The sequence below is a fragment of the Bacillus rossius genome, chromosome 1 (genome assembly GCF_032445375.1).
Source record: "Bacillus rossius redtenbacheri isolate Brsri chromosome 1, Brsri_v3, whole genome shotgun sequence".
In the NCBI taxonomy this organism is placed as follows: Eukaryota; Metazoa; Arthropoda; class Insecta; order Phasmatodea; family Bacillidae; genus Bacillus; species Bacillus rossius.
The window spans coordinates 300,349-324,026 of record NC_086330.1 but is presented as its reverse complement, the minus strand read 5'-3'; the positions used below and the strand labels follow the sequence as shown (position 1 = coordinate 324,026).

General features: G+C 44.0%; 1 protein-coding gene across 1 annotated transcript in view; it reads right to left on the bottom strand.

Annotated features, from left to right (window-relative positions):
• Positions 1-337: 337 nt before the first annotated feature.
• LOC134530749 (Krueppel homolog 1-like) overlaps positions 338-23,678 on the bottom strand; it is a 42,532-nt gene continuing 19,191 nt past the window's right edge. The window contains exon 2 of the mRNA XM_063365879.1: positions 338-6,834. Coding sequence (XP_063221949.1) covers positions 5,315-6,808 — 1,494 coding nt within the window. The 5' untranslated portion in view covers positions 6,809-6,834 and the 3' untranslated portion in view covers positions 338-5,314. The remainder of the gene's footprint in view (positions 6,835-23,678) is intronic.

Here is a 23,678-nt window from a genome sequence, read left to right as displayed (position 1 = left end):
TTAAATGTCATTGGCTTTTATCTGTCTATGCTTCCACCTTCGTGTGTAGTTTTACTTACAATTCCAACAAAATAAAGGGACGTGGTACATTGGTTAAATGATACTCATAAACTGGAGGGCATGGATTCGAATCCCAGTGCATCCGTATTTTGCTTTTTTCTGGTTTCCGAAATCATTCTAGGAAAATTCTGAAACGGTTTCTTGCAACAGGCCATGGTCGTTTCCTTTCCCAATTTTTCTGACTTATAATGACCTACTATACTGACCTCTCCGACTACACGTAAAACCAAAATAAAAAATAATAGCACTAATTAATTTCGGGCGAAAATAAGAAATGTTTTGTAGAGTAATGATATTACTGATTTATTGGTTTTGATGAAATACATTACCTAAGTTGTGGCTGTTACCTTTGCGTAAGTATACAGGTTGAAATACAGGAGCGACACATCAGAAAAAAAAAATTATTTTATTTTAAAAAATGTGCACTGTCTCTGGTCATAATATACAATACATTCGTACATACACATTTGACAATTAAAAAATCGTCCATAAGACAATTACACTAGGCAGTGTTGAGTTCGCATTGTGAATATAGAAAAAAAATGACGGCATAGCAGGCGATTCGTCATGATCGTTTGCAAAGGTAATGAGAGCTGAGAAATTATTTCATTTGTAAAAAATATTTTCGAACAATTTACTTCAAACATCCAGTCTTTTAGTGAGACACATGCATAACAACAGCAGTCTTGCTGCAAACAAGATTTGAACCACTATAACTAGCATATTCATGTAGATATCGGGTTTGAAAAAGGGTAGAAGTTTCACTTCGAGTTATAAAAAAGCTGAGGCTACGTCTACTTGGGAAAAATAAACAATACTAAGCATGAAGTTTATCACATGCTGCTACAAGCTAGTTCACTTCCTGTGACAGTGTATCTGTAATATAAATTATAATAAGAACAAATATTCTTGTGTACAATTAAACACAAGTTCTAGGTGAATGATAATCCAAAAAGTTGTGAAATGGCAAGTGAGGGCAGATCCAAGCTAGGCCCAGTGGCCAGCAGGGTTGAAGCACTGCGGTGCGCGCCATTTGCTTGGTCACAAGAGGGCGTGGGTTCGATAACCCGCCGTCACACTACATTTTCAACAGCCACTTCTTCACTGTTAGTCTGGGTTAGGTCGGCCGGAAGCTCGCAAGCAGTAAGCCAGGTGTTCTTCAGGGACATAACTCAGTGCTTGGATCTGTAACCCCGCGAGTCCGCCAGAACAGGTGGGATTTATTTGGGCCAGAATAGTATAACAAGGGGAACGTGAATTGCTGCTAGCCCAGAAGCATTGCATTACAAAACCTTGTTTACAACAGTCCGGCGAAATATATTTACACACACTAAGCATGGTACATAGCGATTTAAGAAAAGATATATCAGAGTCTTAAATACACAACATAACTTAAATTATGAAAAAAATTCCATACACATATATTTAAGATAACAAAAAAACATTGAAATCTTTTAAAAATAACCAACCCCGCCTCAAATGTCCTCTCTCTCAAGCTCTGCTGTATTAACCAACATGACAATACAAAGTGACTAATATGTAGAAAGCTAATGAGGTAGATACTTTTAACTAAGTTTAATTGACTGGAGTGTGGCGATGCAGGAATGCGCTTCTCAATGGAGTAAACGTCACATGGTACACGCAACTACATGATATCCTTCCAGACATACACCCCTTGGTAAAAATGAAGGTAATGAAATACATACTAATGTAATACAATAAAAGCAAGTAATGATGTGTTCTGTGTGTTGGTAGGAAATGGCAAGAACGGCCAGAGGCTTTACACATTTGAGGAAAGAATGATAACTGCAATGTAGATGCATCAACTACAAGTATGCATGTTTATGGTTGTGTGGAAAAGGGCGGTAAGATATTGCCGTGAAAGATTTAACACAACTCTTGCTTGAGAAAGGAAGTTTTTTTTATAATGGCGGCGCTGAATATAGTTTAAGATCGGCGATCAGAACGCATAAGTCACAGACCACCATAGATAACAGAGGAAATTGTAGCTTCTTTGGAGTGTTCACTAAATACGTATGTGGATGAAACATTAAGAATAACGAAATCAAGTTTTCATAGACATTTTCATAAATATCTGCATCTTTCTATCTATTGACATGCATTAATGAGTAGTTTAATTTATCTCGACATGCAGAGGTGATCGTGCAAGAAATTGCTGCAAAATTCGGCATGCTGCCCATCTTGAAGCCAAGTTTTTTTTTTTTTTTTTTTTAATGTCTAACATCTTAGGTATCTCGGTACACGGCGTTTGGTGGGAGCAATTTCGTGAATACGGCGGAATTAAAGGAACGGAAATATGTAACAACCACGATGCTGCCATCTGTTGCGGATGGCGCGAATCAAATTCGCAAAGACAAAGGGAAACTTTATAGTATTAACTGATTAGTGACTTTTAACAAGATGGGCAGTATTTAAATATAATTCCTGATCCAAAGCCGGAGTTTAGTACTTTTTCAAGTCTTTTACACTTTTATCGGAGCCGTTTCACTATATAGTTTAAAATTTATGTCTGCTAATGAAATGATTCAATAGTCGACGTAGCTGCTCCAGCAGCGAATTCTATCGGCAGCTGCGGAAACTACGTGTTATTCGCGTCCATAAATGTAGCTGAAAATACAATTTGCATATATTTATCACGCTTGGTATTATTTTAAAGAATTCTACGTTAAATTTCGTGTCCGAGTTTTGTATTACAAGTGTATCTGCAACATGAGACCACACTAATTTACTCGTTAGCGAGGTTATACGTTACACTGAGAGACTCGCTCACATTTTATTTATTTATATTTTTTTACTGAGGAACGTGTTATTACACCCTGAAGTGTTGTGAAACAACTTGTCATCTACAACATTACACCACATGTGTATGTGACACAGCGGAACAGTAGCTAAGACTAGCCACGGGACTCTCTGCTCATTTCATCTTTGCTCAACTGCCGCGGACTGCTTTCCGTAGTTATTACGTCACAGCTGACCAGTCTTCATGTCGGCCGACCTTATGGTTCTCGCCGCCGCGCGAAGAAACACCACACTCCAACCAAGTCATAACAGTGCAGAAATTTATTTTCAAAAGTTAATGTTTAAAGTGTTTAAATCAGCTTGAATGCAGTATAACAGAGCACTAGCAGCTAATTAAGTGACTTCTCATACATGATCGTACAAAAATATTAAAATAATAATTTTGTACGTCATTGGTTAGTATCTTTACATAAATTAAAACCATATTATACGGTTTATTTTTTGATCTTTAAAATAACATAAATAATACTGTTTTTAATGTGCTTGGGAAAATAATTAAGTTATATATTATAGGTGCGTCCGCGTGTGCATATGATCGTAATGCGACGCGGTGAGTCAGGGTTGTGTTGGCAATGCAATACCACTAACGCAATCTCCCGTCAGAGATGTGAACATGTAATGGACGGAGTACAGCCCGAGTTGTAACTGTGGTTTCCCCAGGAATGCAATCAGCTGTCTGCCATAGCATGGTATCAATGGAAAATACTTTCTGTAATATCATGGTTGGGTCCCTGCTATGTTACTGTGTTCAGTAGGATACTTAGTTATTTCCAGCTTATTTTAAATTTTTGATTCGTGTTCAAACACAAACTTACATGTCTTAGTGTGTTGTTAACTGTAATGGGTCACCACCTGGCTGTGTTTGAGTTTATTTTATTTTCATGCGTTTATTCCAAATGTTTAGATAAACTTCAATGCACTTAAGGCTCAATCTTACACACCATGTTGTAAATTTTATTTTATTGTCATTTCTATTATACATGGGTTGTTTTTGTAAATATATCGTGATAGTTCTTTAGTATTTTTTGTTTGGTCGCAAATTTCGTCACCAGTTAAATGTTAAACATTATAGAGCTGTGAAGTGTAATAATTAAGAAAATTGACTTGATTAAATGAATATTTGGTGTAATCATTAACAATGATAGGCGCAAGAAAGCCTTCCCTTAAATAATAATGGAGTGTGAGATCCAGCCGTAAGTGTATACAAAAGATTAATGACCGACAACAAAATTATTTCTCAGGTGAATCTATTCGTTCCCGAAGACAAATTGAACATGTAAGTCATTACACAACTTTTTGAGGAAAGGTTCAGATCCATCCAGCTTACTTTAAGTTGAGCCCCGATGGGGACAGTAGATTTTACGAAAACCAGTCAAGGCACTGAATAACTATTTAATTTTACAACCGAATTTCGGGGGTCATCAAAAGATTTGTATTATTTAAATAGTTGTAACCATATAGAAAGTTAATAAATGTTTTTAATTAACTTTGGTCATAAGTTTTACCAGTACTGATATTTTTTCCCCAACTATAGAGACGGAAAGGCTTATAGAATAAATTTCTCTCTGTAAAACATTATTGCAAGCTGCTTTCAAGTTTAGGGAAGCACACAAACTTAACTACGAATATAGTGGTACAAAACTTGTACGACTTCATTTGAAATTATTGCGAACGCTTATCTAACACGAAAAAATTATAACTTCACATTCGCTGATACAATAAAACATTTTAGAACTGTTTTCATAAAAAGAACGTACAAAAAAAAAATAATGCAACTGATATTATGTACCCATTTTGATTCCAGATGTTTTGCATTAGCAAAATTTGAATTTCAAATAAAAGGTTTCAATTCCTTGTATGTCACTTTAACAAAAACATGTAAAATTATTCTAACCGCCATCTTGGCTTTACAAATAATAAGCCACAGCCTGGCATAACAACTTCGGTAATTTTTTATGTCTAGGCAAGACATAGATTCTAAATTTGGGTGATTCGTCAAAGTCGACATTTTTAGAAGGGTGTCATAATTACGACAATCAACGTTGTTTACGTAAAATAATAAGTTATTTTCTCCCAGGGGTTGCAAACGTAATTAATATAAGGCTGTGGCGAGGTATAAATCCCTTGGGAGATAACATTTATGTCTTCTCATGACAGAAATTTCGATAGTACACTCAAAAATGAAATGACAAAAATTAATGTAAAAATACAAGATGACAGTGTCTAATTCCTCTTAAACTACAGATCTATGTTTTTGTGCACAAATTGCTACGAGTGGCATGGCACTTAAAATAACTGAGTCACTTTAACTGTACATAAAGTATGAATATCGTTCAACAGTCTATTTACACAGTCTAGACGAACATATCGTTCAGTGTTAAGGAACTTGCTTGTTAACAATGATGATACATTCAGCGTGATGTGAGCGCGGCCGCTACGACGCCTTGGTGGCGTAGTGGATGACGGAGCTGTAGCGCACGGACGGCTGCGCCGACTCCAGCGACTCCAGCGACTCCAGGATCATCTTGGAGCGCTTGCGGGGCGGCAGGATGAGCGGGTGTCGCTGCGCCGCCAGGTCCAGCGGGTCGGGCGAGGCGGAGGGCGCGGGGCTGCTGGGCGGGGTCAGCATGGCGCCGCGCGGCTCGGGCAGGCTCAGCAGGTAGGGCGCGTGCTCCCGCAGGTAGGGCAGCTGGTAGCCGGGCGCGGGCTGCATGGGCGCCAGGGACTCCGGCACCGGGCACACGGCCGGCTCCGTCACGGACAGGGCGTGGGCCTCGTGGGCCTCCGCCTCCAGCGGGTAGCCCGCCTCGCGGGCCGCCGCCACCGCCGCCGCCGCCAGCAGCGCGGGGTCCACGCCCGAGGACTGCCTGGGGGCCTGGTAGCACGAGGCCTCGCCGTACAGGTAGTGGCACTCCTGCTGCTGCTGCTGCTGCTGCTGCTGCTGCTGCTGCTGCTCCAGCTGCTGCTGCTGCTCCAGCTCGCCGAACCTGGGCAGCGGCCGCTGCTCGGAGTCGCTGTCGCCCTTGTTCTCCTTGTCGCTGGCCGACGAGGCGCACGACAGCTCGGCCGCCTGCGCGCCGCGGCCCGTCGCGGGCTCCGAGTGGCTCTTGATGTGCACCTCCATGGTCTTCTTGGACGTGAACGTGTCGTTGCAGATGGTGCACTTGTACACCTTCTCGCCATAGTGCGCCACCTGGTGCAGCTTGAGCACGTGGTTGTAGCCGAAGCTCTTGCCGCAGATATCGCACGAGTACGGCTTCTCGCCGGTGTGTGTGCGAGTGTGCACCTTGAGCTGCTTGGAGCAAGTGAAGCCCTTGGAGCACACCTTGCACACGTACGGCTTCTCGCCCGTGTGGGTGCGCATGTGGATGACGAGCTGGCCCGACTGGATGAAGGTCTTGGCGCAGATGGCGCACTTGTGCGGTCGCTCGCCCGTGTGGATGCGCATGTGGCGGTGCAGCTTGCCGCTGTGCTCGAAGGCGCGCTCGCACACGTCGCAGCGGTAAGGCCGCTCCTTGGTGTGGATGCGCCGGTGCACGCTCAGGTTCTCCTTCACGCTGAACGACTTGGAGCAGAACTCGCACTGGTAGGGCTTCTCGCCCGTGTGCGTGCGGTAGTGGCGCGTCAGCCGGGCCGGCACGGCGAACGTCTTGCCGCAGATGTTGCAGCGGTAGGGGTCCTCGCCGGCCGCCGGCTTGTCCTTGCCATGGGAGCGCACGTGGCTCTGGAACGCGGTCTTCTGCGCGAACGTCTTGCGGCACACGGTGCACGCGTACAGCTTGTCGGCCGCCTCCACCACAGCGGCGTCTTCGAAGGCCTGCGTGAGCGAGAAGACGGGCAGGTCGGGGCTGCACACCAGGCGCTTCACTGGCGCCTCGGCGTCGCGGGCCGCAGGGCGCTGGTCCTCCGAGTTGTAGTAGCCGACCATCTCGGACACGCGGCTCCACAGGCTGTCTGCAACACAGCCGCGCGCCGTCACAAGTCTGTGGTGGATCATCAGTTCACAGGAGTCAAACAATACCATTTCAGTGCATTGCACGAAAGGTACATGTAACATATAACCAACGCAAAATAACAGAACTTGCAAGTCCCACTGCGAGAGAGTTGAGCGATAGTGCACATTAACTACGAACACATTAGTCATTAGTTGTTTAAATAAGAGGGGGCGATATTGTTTATTATTAACAGATACATTTGTCACTAGAGTAGAAGTAGACAGAAGGCGAAGGTATTTCATCTCCACAGGCACAGAGTCATTGTATGAAACCAGAGAGAAATCAGTAGTGATCTATTCATAACACTGTTCTAGCATGTCATAAAATTAAATATATATTTTCGAATAAACAAGAAATAAACTATTACCTATAAAATATGTAAATTTGTAATTCATAACACTCTCTATGACATTATACACAAAATGTGCAATAAGAAAGTATGCTATTAGGATCCAACCCTACAGACACTAGTTAAGAGAAGGCTAACAGCTACTTGAACAACCTATGGCAACTTCAGCACTGTGTGTAGCAGTGACTAAGTACAGATGTGTTGCTGGTTGAAAATGCCTAAATCACCTACAGAACTGGTGGTAGCAGTGATGATGTGAAGACGTAATTTAAAATTATACTTGCAACTGCCTACGACATATACAGCACTGAGTGTAGCAGTAGAATGTGACGTAATAGACGTAGCAGTGGCAATTTGGAAACGTGAATCGTTGCTGCTTGTAACTGCATACGCGCCTAAGACTCTGGGAGTAGCAGAAGCGATGTGGAGACGTAGTGGACGTTGCTACATTTAACCGCCAATGGTGCCTACTGCAATGTGTATAACAGTGGCGATGTGAATATGTGGTGGAAGTTTCCAAACTAGCAACAGTTCATGGTGCCAACAGCACTGGGCGCAGTAGTAGGGATGTGATGTAGTTTTAAACTTCGCTTTTTTACAATACTCTACGACGAAAATATAACTGGGAGTAGCAGTAGATATTTGTAAACTTGTTGAACGCTGCTACTAGCAAATGCGTATAGCACCTACAGCAATACGTATAGAAGTGACAAAGTAAAGACGTAGTGGAATTTGCTACTTGCAAAAGCCTACGTGTATCAGTAGCGATGAGAAGACGTGATGAACGTTGCTAATTTCAAATGCCTACGGCACCTACGGCAATACGTGTAGGAGTGGCGATGTATAGACGTAGTGGATGTTGCTACATGCAACTGCCTACAGTGCCTACAGCACTGGTTGAAGCAGTGGTGATGTGGAGACGTAATGGACGTTGTTACATGCATTGTCTCGGCGGCTACAACACAAAGTAGATCAATGGAAAAATTGAAAAAGTTGTGGTCTTTGCTATTTAATGCTGCATACGGCACCTTTAGCAATGGGTGTAGCAGTGGCGATGTATAGACGTGGAGGGCGTTGCTGTTTTAAACTAATTACGGCGCCAAAAGCAATGGCTATAGCTGTGGTGATGTAGAAATGTGGAGGACTTTGCAAAATAAAACTGCGTACGACTCATACAGCACTGGGAGTAGAATTAACAAAAATGATATGTAATGGGGTTGCTACACACAAATCCCTATGTCGCATATAGTATTGGGAGTAGCAGTGGTAATTAGGAAACTTGGTAGATGTTACTAATTGAAACTGCCTATGGCTGCTAGCACTAATGGTAGAAATGGCGATGTTGCTACACGCAATTTCCTACGGCTCTAACAGCATTAATGGTAGCAGTAGCGCCGTGGAGTAGACGTTGCTACATATAACTACCTACGGCGCTAACAGCAGTAATAGTAAGAGTGGCGCCATGAAGAAAGAGGAGGGCGATTCTAAATTCAACTGCCTACAGCGCTAACAGCAGTAATGGTATTATAAGCGTCGTGGAACAGGGGTGGACGTTCTACATACATCTGCCTACGGCGCTAACAGGACTAATGGTAGCAGTGGCGACGGAAAGTCGAGGGGGACGTTTCGATATGCATAAACATACGGCGCTCTTAGCTTTATTGGTAACGTTGAGACGTGGTAGTCGTTGCTACTTGCAACTGCCTACGGCGATAACATCAAAATGGTAGCGGTGGCGACGTAAAGTAGGGGTAGACGTTTGAACTTCCAACTACCTACCGCGCTAACAATTTGCATGGTATGAGTGACGACATGGAGACGGGATGACCTTGCAACATTTAACTGCTTACAGCACTTACAGCCCTAGTGATAGCTGTGGTTAAGTGGTGACTTGGTGGACGTTGCTAAATTTAACTGCCTAAGGCGCTAACAGTACTAATGGTAGCTGTGGCCCCGTGTATAAAGGGTAGACTTTGTCACATGCAACTGCCCTGTGAGCTAATAGCACTAATGGTAACAGTGGAGATGTGGTAGACATTGGTACATGCAACATAACTAAATGGTATCAGTACGGAAGTGGGAATGTGGCGGACGTTGCTACATGTAACTGCCTAGTGAGCTAATAAGACGAATGGTAATAGTGGCAACGTGGAGGACTTTGTTACATGAAACTGCCTACTTCGCTAACAACACTAAAGATAACAGTACATACATAGAAACGGGGTGGACCTTGGTACATGCAACTGCCTATGCCGCTAACAGCACTAATGCTAGCAGTATAGAAGTGGTGACGTGGTGAACGTTGCTACATGCAACTTCCTAGTGCGCTAGCATTAATTGTTGCATTGACAACATGTAAACTGTGTGGACGATGTTTTATGCAACTACCTAAGACGTAACTGCATTAATAATAGCAGTGGCGATGTTTGTCGCAGTGGACGCTGCTATTTCCAACTGCCTAAGGCGCAAACAGCACTAATTTTAGCATTTGCGACGTCATGACTTGGTGGACGTAGCTACATGCAACTGACATGGGAGCTAACAGCGCTAACGGTAGTAGTGGCGACGTTGTGACTTGGTGGACGTAGCTACATGCAACTGACATGGGAGCTAAAAGCGCTAACGGTAGTAGTGGCGACGTCATGACTTGGTGGACGTAGCTACATGCAACTGACATGGGAGCTAACAGCGCTAACGGTAGTAGTGGCGACGTTGTAACTTGGTGGACGTAGCTACATGCAACTGACATGGGAGCTAACAGCGCTAACGGTAGTAGTGGCGACGTTGTGACTTGGTGGACGTAGCTACATGCAACTGACATGGGAGCTAACAGCGCTAACGGTAGTAGTGGCGACGTTGTGACTTGGTGGACGTAGCTACATGCAACTGACATGGGAGCTAACAGCGCTAACGGTAGTAGTGGCGACGTTGTGACTTGGTGGACGTAGCTACATGCAACTGACATGGGAAATAACAGCGCTAACGGTAGTAGTGGCGACGTTGTGACTTGGTGGAAGTAGCTACATGCAACTGACATGGGAGCTAACAGCGCTAACGGTAGTAGTGGCGACGTTGTGACTTGGTGGACGTAGCTACATGCAACTGACATGGGAGCTAACAGCGCCAACGGTAGTAGTGGCGACGTCATGACTTGGTGGACGTAGCTACATGCAACTGACATGGGAGCTAACAGCGCCAACGGTAGTAGTGGCGACGTCATGACTTGGTGGACGTAGCTACATGCAACTGACATGGGAGCTAACAGCGCTAACGGTAGTAGTGGCGACGTCATGACTTGGTGGACGTAGCTACATGCAACTGACATGGGAGCTAACAGCGCTAACGGTAGTAGTGGCGACGTTGTGACTTGGTGGACGTAGCTACATGCAACTGACATGGGAGCTAACAGCGCCAACGGTAGTAGTGGCGACGTCATGACTTGGTGGACGTAGCTACATGCAACTGACATGGGAGCTAACAGCGCCAACGGTAGTAGTGGCGACGTCATGACTTGGTGGACGTAGCTACATGCAACTGACATGGGAGCTAACAGCGCTAACGGTAGTAGTGGCGACGTTGTGACTTGGTGGACGTAGCTACATGCAACTGACATGGGAGCTAACAGCGCTAACGGTAGTAGTGGCGACGTTGTGACTTGGTGGACGTAGCTACATGCAACTGACATGGGAGCTAACAGCGCTAACGGTAGTAGTGGCGACGTTGTGACTTGGTGGACGTAGCTACATGCAACTGACATGGGAGCTAACAGCGCTAACGGTAGTAGTGGCGACGTCATGACTTGGTGGACGTAGCTAAATGCAACTGACATGGGAGCTAACAGCGCTAACGGTAGTAGTGGCGACGTCATGACTTGGTGGACGTAGCTACATGCAACTGACATGGGAGCTAACAGCGCTAACGGTAGTAGTGGCGACGTCATGACTTGGTGGACGTAGCTACATGCAACTGACATGGGAGCTAACAGCGCTAACGGTAGTAGTGGCGACGTTGTAACTTGGTGGACGTAGCTACATGCAACTGACATGGGAGCTAACAGCGCTAACGGTAGTAGTGGCGACGTTGTGACTTGGTGGACGTAGCTACATGCAACTGACATGGGAGCTAACAGCGCCAACGGTAGTAGTGGCGACGTCATGACTTGGTGGACGTAGCTACATGCAACTGACATGGGAGCTAACAGCGCCAACGGTAGTAGTGGCGACGTCATGACTTGGTGGACGTAGCTACATGCAACTGACATGGGAGCTAACAGCGCTAACGGTAGTAGTGGCGACGTTGTGACTTGGTGGACGTAGCTACATGCAACTGACATGGGAGCTAACAGCGCTAACGGTAGTAGTGGCGACGTTGTGACTTGGTGGACGTAGCTACATGCAACTGACATGGGAGCTAACAGCGCTAACGGTAGTAGTGGCGACGTTGTGACTTGGTGGACGTAGCTACATGCAACTGACATGGGAGCTAACAGCGCTAACGGTAGTAGTGGCGACGTCATGACTTGGTGGACGTAGCTAAATGCAACTGACATGGGAGCTAACAGCGCTAACGGTAGTAGTGGCGACGTCATGACTTGGTGGACGTAGCTACATGCAACTGACATGGGAGCTAACAGCGCTAACGGTAGTAGTGGCGACGTCATGACTTGGTGGACGTAGCTACATGCAACTGACATGGGAGCTAACAGCGCTAACGGTAGTAGTGGCGACGTTGTAACTTGGTGGACGTAGCTACATGCAACTGACATGGGAGCTAACAGCGCTAACGGTAGTAGTGGCGACGTTGTGACTTGGTGGACGTAGCTACATGCAACTGACATGGGAGCTAACAGCGCTAACGGTAGTAGTGGCGACGTTGTGACTTGGTGGACGTAGCTACATGCAACTGACATGGGAGCTAACAGCGCTAACGGTAGTAGTGGCGACGTTGTGACTTGGTGGACGTAGCTACATGCAACTGACATGGGAGCTAACAGCGCTAACGGTAGTAGTGGCGACGTTGTGACTTGGTGGACGTAGCTACATGCAACTGACATGGGAGCTAACAGCGCTAACGGTAGTAGTGGCGACGTTGTGACTTGGTGGACGTAGCTACATGCAACTGACATGGGAGCTAACAGCGCTAACGGTAGTAGTGGCGACGTCATGACTTGGTGGACGTAGCTACATGCAACTGACATGGGAGCTAACAGCGCTAACGGTAGTAGTGGCGACGTCATGACTTGGTGGACGTAGCTACATGCAACTGACATGGGAGCTAACAGCGCTAACGGTAGTAGTGGCGACGTCATGACTTGGTGGACGTAGCTACATGCAACTGACATGGGAGCTAACAGCGCTAACGGTAGTAGTGGCGACGTTGTGACTTGGTGGACGTAGCTACATGCAACTGACATGGGAGCTAACAGCGCCAACGGTAGTAGTGGCGACGTCATGACTTGGTGGACGTAGCTACATGCAACTGACATGGGAGCTAACAGCGCTAACGGTAGTAGTGGCGACGTCATGACTTGGTGGACGTAGCTACATGCAACTGACATGGGAGCTAACAGCGCTAACGGTAGTAGTGGCGACGTCATGACTTGGTGGACGTAGCTACATGCAACTGACATGGGAGCTAACAGCGCTAACGGTAGTAGTGGCGACGTTGTGACTTGGTGGACGTAGCTACATGCAACTGACAGGGGAGCTAACAGCGCTAACGGTAGTAGTGGCGACGTTGTGACTTGGTGGACGTAGCTACATGCAACTGACATGGGAGCTAACAGCGCTAACGGTAGTAGTGGCGACGTTGTGACTTGGTGGACGTAGCTACATGCAACTGACATGGGAGCTAACAGCGCTAACGGTAGTAGTGGCGACGTTGTGACTTGGTGGACGTAGCTACATGCAACTGACATGGGAGCTAACAGCGCTAACGGTAGTAGTGGCGACGTCATGACTTGGTGGACGTAGCTACATGCAACTGACATGGGAGCTAACAGCGCTAACGGTAGTAGTGGCGACGTCATGACTTGGTGGACGTAGCTACATGCAACTGACATGGGAGCTAACAGCGCTAACGGTAGTAGTGGCGACGTCATGACTTGGTGGACGTAGCTACATGCAACTGACATGGGAGCTAACAGCGCTAACGGTAGTAGTGGCGACGTCATGACTTGGTGGACGTAGCTACATGCAACTGACATGGGAGCTAACAGCGCTAACGGTAGTAGTGGCGACGTCATGACTTGGTGGACGTAGCTACATGCAACTGACATGGGAGCTAACAGCGCTAACGGTAGTAGTGGCGACGTCATGACTTGGTGGACGTAGCTACATGCAACTGACATGGGAGCTAACAGCGCTAACGGTAGTAGTGGCGACGTTGTGACTTGGTGGACGTAGCTACATGCAACTGACATGGGAGCTAACAGCGCTAACGGTAGTAGTGGCGACGTTGTGACTTGGTGGACGTAGCTACATGCAACTGACATGGGAGCTAACAGCGCTAACGGTAGTAGTGGCGACGTTGTGACTTGGTGGACGTAGCTACATGCAACTGACATGGGAGCTAACAGCGCTAACGGTAGTAGTGGCGACGTTGTGTCTTGGTGGACGTAGCTACATGCAACTGACATGGGAGCTAACAGCGCTAACGGTAGTAGTGGCGACGTTGTGACTTGGTGGACGTAGCTACATGCAACTGACATGGGAGCTAACAGCGCTAACGGTAGTAGTGGCGACGTCATGACTTGGTGGACGTAGCTACATGCAACTGACATGGGAGCTAACAGCGCTAACGGTAGTAGTGGCGACGTCATGACTTGGTGGACGTAGCTACATGCAACTGACATGGGAGCTAACAGCGCTAACGGTAGTAGTGGCGACGTCATGACTTGGTGGACGTAGCTACATGCAACTGACATGGGAGCTAACAGCGCTAACGGTAGTAGTGGCGACGTTGTGACTTGGTGGACGTTATTTCATGCCTTTGCCTAGGGTGCTAATAGCAATAATGGTAGCAGTGTCGAGGTAGTAACGTAATAGACGTTGCTAGTATCAACTGCCTACCACGCTAATAGCACTAATGGTAGCAGTGGCAACTTGGTGACGGGGTAGACATTATATGCACATTTCGAGGGCGCAAATAGTACTAATGGTAGCAGAGGCAACGTGGAGACTAGTTGTACATTGCTATATGCTACTGCCCAAGGCACTGGATACACTAAGAATGATAGCAGTGATACGTGAACACTGGGTGTACGCTACTACATGCAGCATCATGAGGCGCTATCAGCACTAACTGTAGCAGTATTGTCGTGGTGACGTGGTGGACTTCGCTAAATGCAAATTCTTAAGGAGCTATAATCTCTAATCGTAGCAGCAGCAATGTTAAGACGAGGTAGACGTTGTTAAATGCAACTGTCTAATTAACTAACAGCACTTATGTTGGCAGACATGGCAGATATGCTACTAGCAACTGCGTTCCGCGAAAGCAGCACTAATGGTAGCGGTAGCGCCGTGGAAAATGAGTGGACGTTGCTACATAAAACGACTTAACTAGCTTCAGCATTAATGGTAGCAGGAGCGGCGTGAAGATGGGGTGGAAGTTTCTACAGACAACTGCCTATGTTACTAACAGTATAAATGGTAGCAATGGTGATGTGAAAACGTAGTAGACGTTGCTACTAGCAACTGCATTGCACGAAAGCAGTGGCTTACTTGACATGGAGTGACTGTTGCTACATCAACCGGTCTAACGCGCTACAGCCCTAAAGGTAGCAGTGGCATCGTGGAGACGTGGTGGACGTTGCTAAATGCAATTGCCTAGAGTGATAATAGCACTAACGTAAACAGTAGAGTCATGGAGATGGGGTGGACGTTGCTATATCCAACTGCGTTAATATCACTAATTGTAGCAGTGGCGTTGTGAAGACTTAGTGAATGGTGGTACATGATACTGCCTATAGCATTAATTGTACTAATTTTAGCAGTGGTAACGTGGAGACATGGTGGGCATTGCTAGTTTAATTGCCTTAGACGCTTAAAGCATTTATGGTAGCAGTAGCGACTTCAAGACTTTATGGACGTTGATACATGTAACTTCCTAGGGAGCTTACAGCACTAATGGTAGCAGAAGCGAAGTGTAGACGGGGTGGACGTTGCTACATACAACTGCCTAAGGCACAAACATCACTAATGGTAGTAGTGGCTATGTGGTGACGGGATAAACGTTTGCTACAAAAAACTACTTATGTACTAACAGCACTAATGGGAGCATTGGCATTGTGAAGTCGTGGTGGACGTTGATACACGCACTTGCCCGAGTCGCTTCAGAACTAATGGTAGCAGTAGCGAAATGGAGCCAGCGTGTATGTTGATACATGCAAATGCCTAAGGTGTTAATATCAGACATGGTAGCATTGTGGCAATGCAGATTCGTGGTGGACGTTGCTAGATGGAACTACCTTTGTCGCTAACAGCATTAATGGTAGCAGTGGCAACGTGGAGACGTGGTTGATTTTGCTAAATATAATTGCCTAAGGCGCTAATAGCACTAATGGAAGAAATGGCGATTTAAATAGTGGGTGTACATTGATAATGCATATGCTTAAGGTGCTAACAGCACTAATGTGATATCTGCAACTGACTACCGCCTTAATAGCTATAATAGTAGAGGTGACGACATGGAGACGGGGTGAAATTTGCGACATCACCTGCCTAATTCACAAAAACACTAATGGTATAATAAGTGTTGTGGAGACGGGGTGTAAGTTGCTACATGGAACTGCCTAAGGCACTGACAGCACTAATGGTAGTAGTAGAGACATAGAGACGGGGTTGACATTCTAAATGTAACTGGCTAAGGCGCTAACAGCACAAATGTTGCCAGTGACGAATGGAAACTTGGTAGACGTTGCTACTAGGAACTGCCTACTGCCCTAATAGCACCAATGGAAGAAATGATGCTGTAGAGACGGGTGTGACATTCCTACATACAACTAATAGTCACTAACAGCACTAATCTTAGCAGTGGCGTGGTGGAGTAGTTTTTTACGTTACTAGCAACTGACTACCGCGCTAACACGAATGGTAGCAGCAGCGACATGAAGACGAGGTGGACGATGCTACATACAACTGACTAAGAAGTTAACATGTCTACAAATAGCAGTAGTGACGTGGAGACGTTGTCGATGTTGCTACTTGAAACTTCCTACGGCTTCTACAGGACTGGGTGTTGCATTGTTGATGTAAGACGTGGTTAACATTTTTTTTTTTTAAATTCAACTTCTGACGGCGTTTTAAAGTAGCGATGTTAAATCGTGGTGGAATATTGTATTTCCAACTGCCTACAACTCCAGCTTTCATGGTAACTCTGCATGTACGCTTGACCCTCATTATTTCATATCGGTTTAGATCGTCTTACTTATTAGTAGTGTCGCACCACATTTTTTGTGATATTAATTACTTTTAATAATTTTTTGAAAATGATGATTAATAAAAGAAAAATGTTTGCTATTTGTAACATTATAACTTATGGGGATTGATAGTTTTTGAAACGATATTTTAAATGTACGACATTAATAACTAACGTACAAATTATTTAATTAATTCGTATTGTTTAAATGTGAAATAAATTTTTCTTATATTACGAAATACATTGTTAAAATTTAATTTTGGATTTTCGTAAACTTTGGATTTTTTACGTGTACGAATTTTACGGTCTCGTGTAGTACACCTAGGAACAGTAATATCTGCTGTAATTGCAATATTTTAAAAAGGAAAATATTTTGATTTTACATATATAACACAATGCTTGCTTCTTTAATTATACCTTATTTATAAAGGAAATTTGAGTTCAGAATTCAGAATAATTTATTTATCCAGAACGAGAATAATTTTGTTATTTGAGGCGCATCCTTAGTTGAAAAACCAGTAAATTGGTTGTAATCTCTTACATTGAAGTTTCTGCGTGATGCTCATTACCAAATTTGCCACTGTTTTTAAAACAAACTATCTTCACAGGTACTACTCCGTAAAATTTTTATTATAGAAAATATAGTTATAATAGTCGCAGGTTTGGCAATAATTAATAGTACGAAAGCTAAAACAGAAATATTATAAATTTTTCTGTCTGTTAATTTCTTACAGCATCACGCAAAACAAAACTAAAATGATGAACTCAGCACGACAGTAGTAAACACGCGTGAGAAGTAACCTATAGAACCTTTTTCATCCCGACAAGTGTCATGATTCCCATAGGACGCTCACCTAAGTTTCTGCACGCATCGCTTTAAAACTATAAAATAGAAATCGTCAGTTACGAAACAATGTTATAACATATTAATAACTATATGCAGACGTGAACGACTACTAAACAGAGACAGCGACCACACATCTTGTTAACAGAGCTAGCACCGCAGGGCTGTAGGACTTAGAGCGCGCACCAACTTTCTCAACACACTCACACCATACACAAACACATGTTTTATCGAGTAGAGTTGTACCAGCATTCAGCTGGTAGCTGGAGGGTTACCTGCTACTCGCGGATATGCCTCATGCAAGTGGCCACACCTGCCCCACGGAACAAAAATGTCAACAGAAACATAACAAAAACAGGATCGTCAACAAAACACACATAAACATAAAATAAATTAACTTGCGAACAGAGCATATTTGCGTTTGTTTAAGCGTTAGTGACGAATATACTGGTTTTTATTATCTCAGAACACTGGCAAACGATTTTCAAAGAATGATAAAAAAAATTAATATCAATCGTGGAAACTCAGTTGCCAATATTTAAATAAAATTTGTACATATTACTTAAGTGCTCTTACCAGGCATGGTATTGGGCTTATACGCCAACAAAATATTCTTAATCCACTCCTTTTGAGTTTTCTCCCAAATATCCTCCATTTCGTTCGCTGAGCGAGAACCAAATAAAAGAGAACGGAACGGAAGCAAGAAAGAGACGAGAGGCAGGCTGTACCCAGCTGCGAGGATGACATCCGTCCACACAGGAGACTCGGCTGCGACTGAATGAGGCCCGCGCCACTCGCGGCGAGTTGCGCCCCAGCGGACACTGCCCTGAGCAGGGCGGCACGTGGCGTCGAGCGGCGCCGAGCCGAGCCGAGCAGGGCCGAGCGGAGCCGAGCCGAGGCCACGTGTCGCCCGTGTTGGGGCAGGTCGCGCCAGGGCCGCGGCGGCACGTGGCGGCCTGGCCGGGAGCCCCCACGAGCCCCCACGTGTCCAGGGTCGGGGACCTCTCCCCGTCCGCCAGAGCAACACGCACACCTACCTCGAGTGCAGTCACGTGTCTAAACTTAAATAAACCCTAACTCGCACGCACAAAATAGACAAACAAAAAAAGAATTTTTTAGTGTAGTGTTAATTATAGAATATCAAAAGCAAATGTATTACTTTTTCAACAAAATTTATGATTTAAAGTAGTTCTTTGTATCGTAACACTATAAGGTATATGAATCTCTCATATTAAATGTACGCAAGTTTCTTAACGTCTCTATTTCTTTGGGAAGCAACCCAGGTTCTACTTGAATATATGTGGCATTACGACAAGACAAACACAGTGTGGGCTACAGAGCCCCGTGAGGTCGCAGAGCTGACCCTCCCCTGAACACACCGCTCGCGCCTGCAGCAGCGGCGTCCCTGACTACACGCGTGTCTGGCGGGCTGCATGCACGGGACCGTAGGGGCAGGCCCGGAGTATCACAGTTCGTGAGTTTCTTGCGAAATACTAACAAATCGCCGAAATACCTAACGCATATTTCACACACTTAAAAACAAAAAAGCTAAAAATCATGTGCAAAGATAAAAAAAAACTTGTATATAGGTAGTGCAAGTAGTTGAGCTAGCCTGGCCAGTAGCATATTGGCAGCAGGTATGTGAAAGTATTTGTAGGATATTTCTTCGGCTGTGACAGTAGCTATGCTCGCCTGTCCAGCAGCAACTTGCAGCAGGTGGCTAAAACTCAGTGCATTAGTATATAAGTGGTGACAATAGTTATGAGAGCCAATCTGGTTGCACCTTGGCAGCAAGTCTATAAAACTATGTATAACTTTAACTAGAACTGACACCTTGGTGGCAGTTGGATAAAACTATTGTGGAGAAATATCGACATAAAGAAATTATAAATTTATATTTTTTATTTAAGTACAACCATAGGATGTAAGGTATTTTGTCTTTGTAAAATGATAATTCTTGGTATTTTAATGTATTGCTCTATGAGCGTTGTTATGTTAGGAATTTATCAGCATAAAATTAAAGACGACGGCCAAAGATTTTCGTTTGGAACAGAGAGTCTTGCTTTTGCATTTGACATAAGCGGAAGCATTTTATCTTGAATGAGTTTCACTACTAAATATATTCAATTGAATTATTAAGAAACTGTCTATGGAAAGACAGGAATAATAATGGTAGTAATTAGAATAATAAAAAATAAGAATATTAATGAAACATTACAAAAAAAATCTGGCTTGTTCTAGAACTCTATCCTTGCTCAAAAACGGAGGAGTTCACAAGCTGACAGAATCTGTTTTTGTAATTTTTCATTAATTTTTTTTATTTTTTATTACTTTTATTTTTTTCTGTGATTGACTTATATTAAGGAAAACGTTCAATTGTTTTCTCCGTGTGCTCCTGGTTATTCCTGACAATATATTAATTTTTTTCTCCGAGTGCTTCTGGTTATTCCTGTGATTTCTCCACGTGCTTCTGGTTATTTCTAAAATATCGAACTCTGCATGAAAAATCTTTTACTAAGTGTCACGTAATTTTATTTTGAGTAACATTTAAAATGTGAATTTCTGCTACCAAATTAACACTAAAAATATTTTTATCAGGTGGAATTCAAACAAAATACAATCATTTATCATTCAAATAATATGCTTTAAGACAGCTGAGAAGCATTATCGTGAAGGACGAACTTCCTTCTCCTTGGTGTCTAGTGAAACCATCATTCTCTTGTGATCGTTAGTGAGCATTCCGCATCCCACATAAAAGAAATCAATATTTTTACCTTAACACAACACGGGACGACATATGTTGACAAGAATCGGTACTACATGCAACAAGTTATTTTGCATGAGATAAATTAACTCTCGCCGCTGAATGGATCCAAAGACAGTTAAGAGACATGTAGCCTCATAAAATTGTAGCCTCGTAGACTTGTAGCTATATAGTCTCGTAGCCTTGTAGACTTACAGCCTCGTAGCCATTTGAGGCCATTTAGTCTTGTAGATAAATAACAGCTAGGTCTAAGACATTTAGGAGCTAAATACTTTTGACATCATTGACTGATGGAGCCAAAACTGTTGGAGTCAATGACTGTTGGAGCCATTGACCGTTGGAGCCAATGACATTTGGTGCCAATAACGGTTGGATCCAAATGACTGATGGAGCCAATAACTGTTTAAGATAATGACATTTGGTGCCAATAACGATTAGATCCAAATGACTGATGGAGCCAATGACTGTTAGAGATCATGAATTTTGTAGGCATTATATCCTAACATAAAATTGGTGATGGCATCCTACAGAGTTGAATGTTTGTAAAAATGTACATCCTTTTAATTAAATGTGCTTCCTTTTTTTGTTGAATTTACATTCAAAATGTGCTTCCTTTTCTTGATTGTGCTTCCTTTTTTCGAATATGCTTCTGGCCAGGTTCGATCAAAAAATGTAAATGAAATCTGTTGGAGCTGAATGTAGATGGAGCAGTTGGAGCATTTGGAGCAATTGGAGCAATTGGAGCACTTGGACCAATTGGAGCAATTGGAGCATTTGGCTTTGGAGCACATGGAGTTGTCCTAATGGAGCAAATTGCCGCATTGGAGCTCTTGGAGCAAATTGAGCTTTGGAGCACTTGGAGCTATTGGCCAATTAGAGCAATTTGAACATTCGAGTTTTTGAGCATTGTAGCTTTTGGAGCAAATGGTTCAGTTGGAGCCTATCGTATATTGTCGAGATCGTGTTCATGTGATAAGATCGTATCACCCCACGTAGAATTTTCGTCCATATGTGCTTCCGATTGTGCTTCCTTGTTACGCAGGTTGGTACTGCGTAACGAGGAAACTCGCCCCTGTGGGCTAGTGGGATACCACCCGCCATACACTGCACGGACTCGGCGCGCGAATTTCAATTGATGCGCGTGGGATAGCAGATCCTCGGGTCCACTCGTGCCGAATCGCCTTTGATCGGAGCACGTGGACGTGGTCGGAAGTTTCCGAGCCGCGTTTCCGATTCAGGATGTCCAGAATATTCCTCGCTGTTTTAGTATGGAGCGCAGCGAGTATATAAGCAGGCTGCTAGCACGAGTTCCACAGAGTCTTCTCTCAACCGGCTGCGTGAATAATGCGGTGACCACGACCCGCACCTTCGATCATCGACGCCGAAAGGCTGCCCGCTGAGGTCTTCAAGCTGCGCACGGATGCCGAAAAGGGCGGTAAGAGAGGCCGCAAATTATACAAGTCAGTTACGGACTTGGTAATAATTCAGTGGTAGCCCAGTAACAATTTGCAAGTTGGCACGGGACTTCGGAAGTAAAAAGTATGTGCCGGACTTTGAAGTAAAATGACCAAGGGGAACATAGAAAATTCCGCCGAGGGTCATGAAGTGGTTTGCGACTAGGAGCATAACAGAGTTCTGCTCAGCAATACTTTAAAAAAAATATATATTTTCTCGTTCTATTAATACGGTGAAAATAAAAGGTGCTACTACTTGATTAAAACGTTAAGGGCGTAGTGCAGTGGCATTAGCGGGACTATCAGTCGTGGCGTTTAAGACTACCTATGAACATAAACAAGGAGGTAAATTTTTAATGAAAAACTGTTTTAAAATAATTTCAAGCAACAGCATGTTAGGTGATTTGTCTCCAATTCTCTGCACTAGTATAGTGTTCGTTTTATTACCAAATAGTGTGAATTAAGAGCCGGCGAAAATGTGCAAGTATCAGGGAATCAGCACGGCGGCAGAGGTAGAATAAAGAAATTCGCTCCGTCGATGTTTCCGGTCCGACTGGGGTGATCAGGTCAAGGATCAACGGAAATAAAAAAAAACACTCGCCGCTATCACTTAAACGACACTGAAGATTTTAGCCAATTTTATTTGGGGAGAAGTGTTGAAATTTAAATTGTGTTAGAAATATCTCGTTCCTAAGTCTCTGGTACTGTTAAAACAATGTCTAATTTTGATCTGTAAGTGAAGGTTTAAGTATTTTGTATTAAAAAAGAATTTGTAATTATAACTAAAAGAAAAGGGTCCAGTTAGAATTATTTATTGAGGAATAATTCGTGTGGTTATGAGAAAATGTTTAAAAAGTAGTGAATGGTACGTAATTTTGTATAAATTTATTTCAGGTGTTTTGTTGGTAATCGCTGGAACATGAATTGTAGCAGTAATGTGTAACAGCCAACATAATAAGAAAATTTATATTAATGTATGAGGATTATATGTGTTTGTATAATGTGTGAATAAATCTCTGTACATGCCGTACTAAATATGTGTTATACATTGCTCTGTGTTTCCTTAAGCTCTTGTTGCCATTCTAATTTCCAACGACTAGGTAACATCCTTTTCGTTTAATGTGCTTCCGTTTGTGCTTCCTTTTCGTTGATTGTGCTTCCAAATGTGCTTTCTTTTCTTTGATTGTGCTTCCGATTGTGCTTCCTTTTTTATTGATGATCGTTAAGTCTGTACTCTCGACATGATTGGCTTCATGGTTCGGAGACGGCTGGTGTATTGTCGGGACATTGAACATGAACTGTTTAAAATGATGGTCGCATATCGGTGAATGAAACCTCTTGGTTCATAGACACTTGGCCTATGTGTATGATTTTGTAAATGAACTGTTAAAAATGCTCGTCGAGTATCTGCGAAAGAAAAAAAAACCTCTTGACTGTTGATTGGATGTGTGTTTGACCACCTACTGGATGCGATTGGCTACCAACTAGATATGACTTGCCACCTAATGCTCGTTGTTACCTGGACGCTGAATAGACATTCCTGGCTATCGACTGGACACGTATGTCACCTACTGGACCTGTCTGAACGTCAAATACACGCCTGGCCGCCAACTGGTCGAGCCTTGTTGCTGACTGGGTGTGTCTAGCTGATAACTGGGCATGTCGGCCACAAACTGAATGCACATGGTCGTCGATTACGTGCCTGGCTACTGAATAGACATACCTGGTTAAATAACTGTTATACATAACTGACTCGAAAACATATGTCAAGGCATGCAAAGGACTCGCTTCGCCTTCTAAGGAGACTGTAGAAATCGAGAAACGATACTAATTTACTTGTTTGTATTGTTACGAACGTGACATTAGCCAGGACACGTGCAGGTACAGAGCTGGCTGGCGACGGCCGCAATATGATATGCGCCGCGCGCGTCTGGAAGATAACAAGGATTGTAGCTTTCCCCCCCCCCCCCTCCTT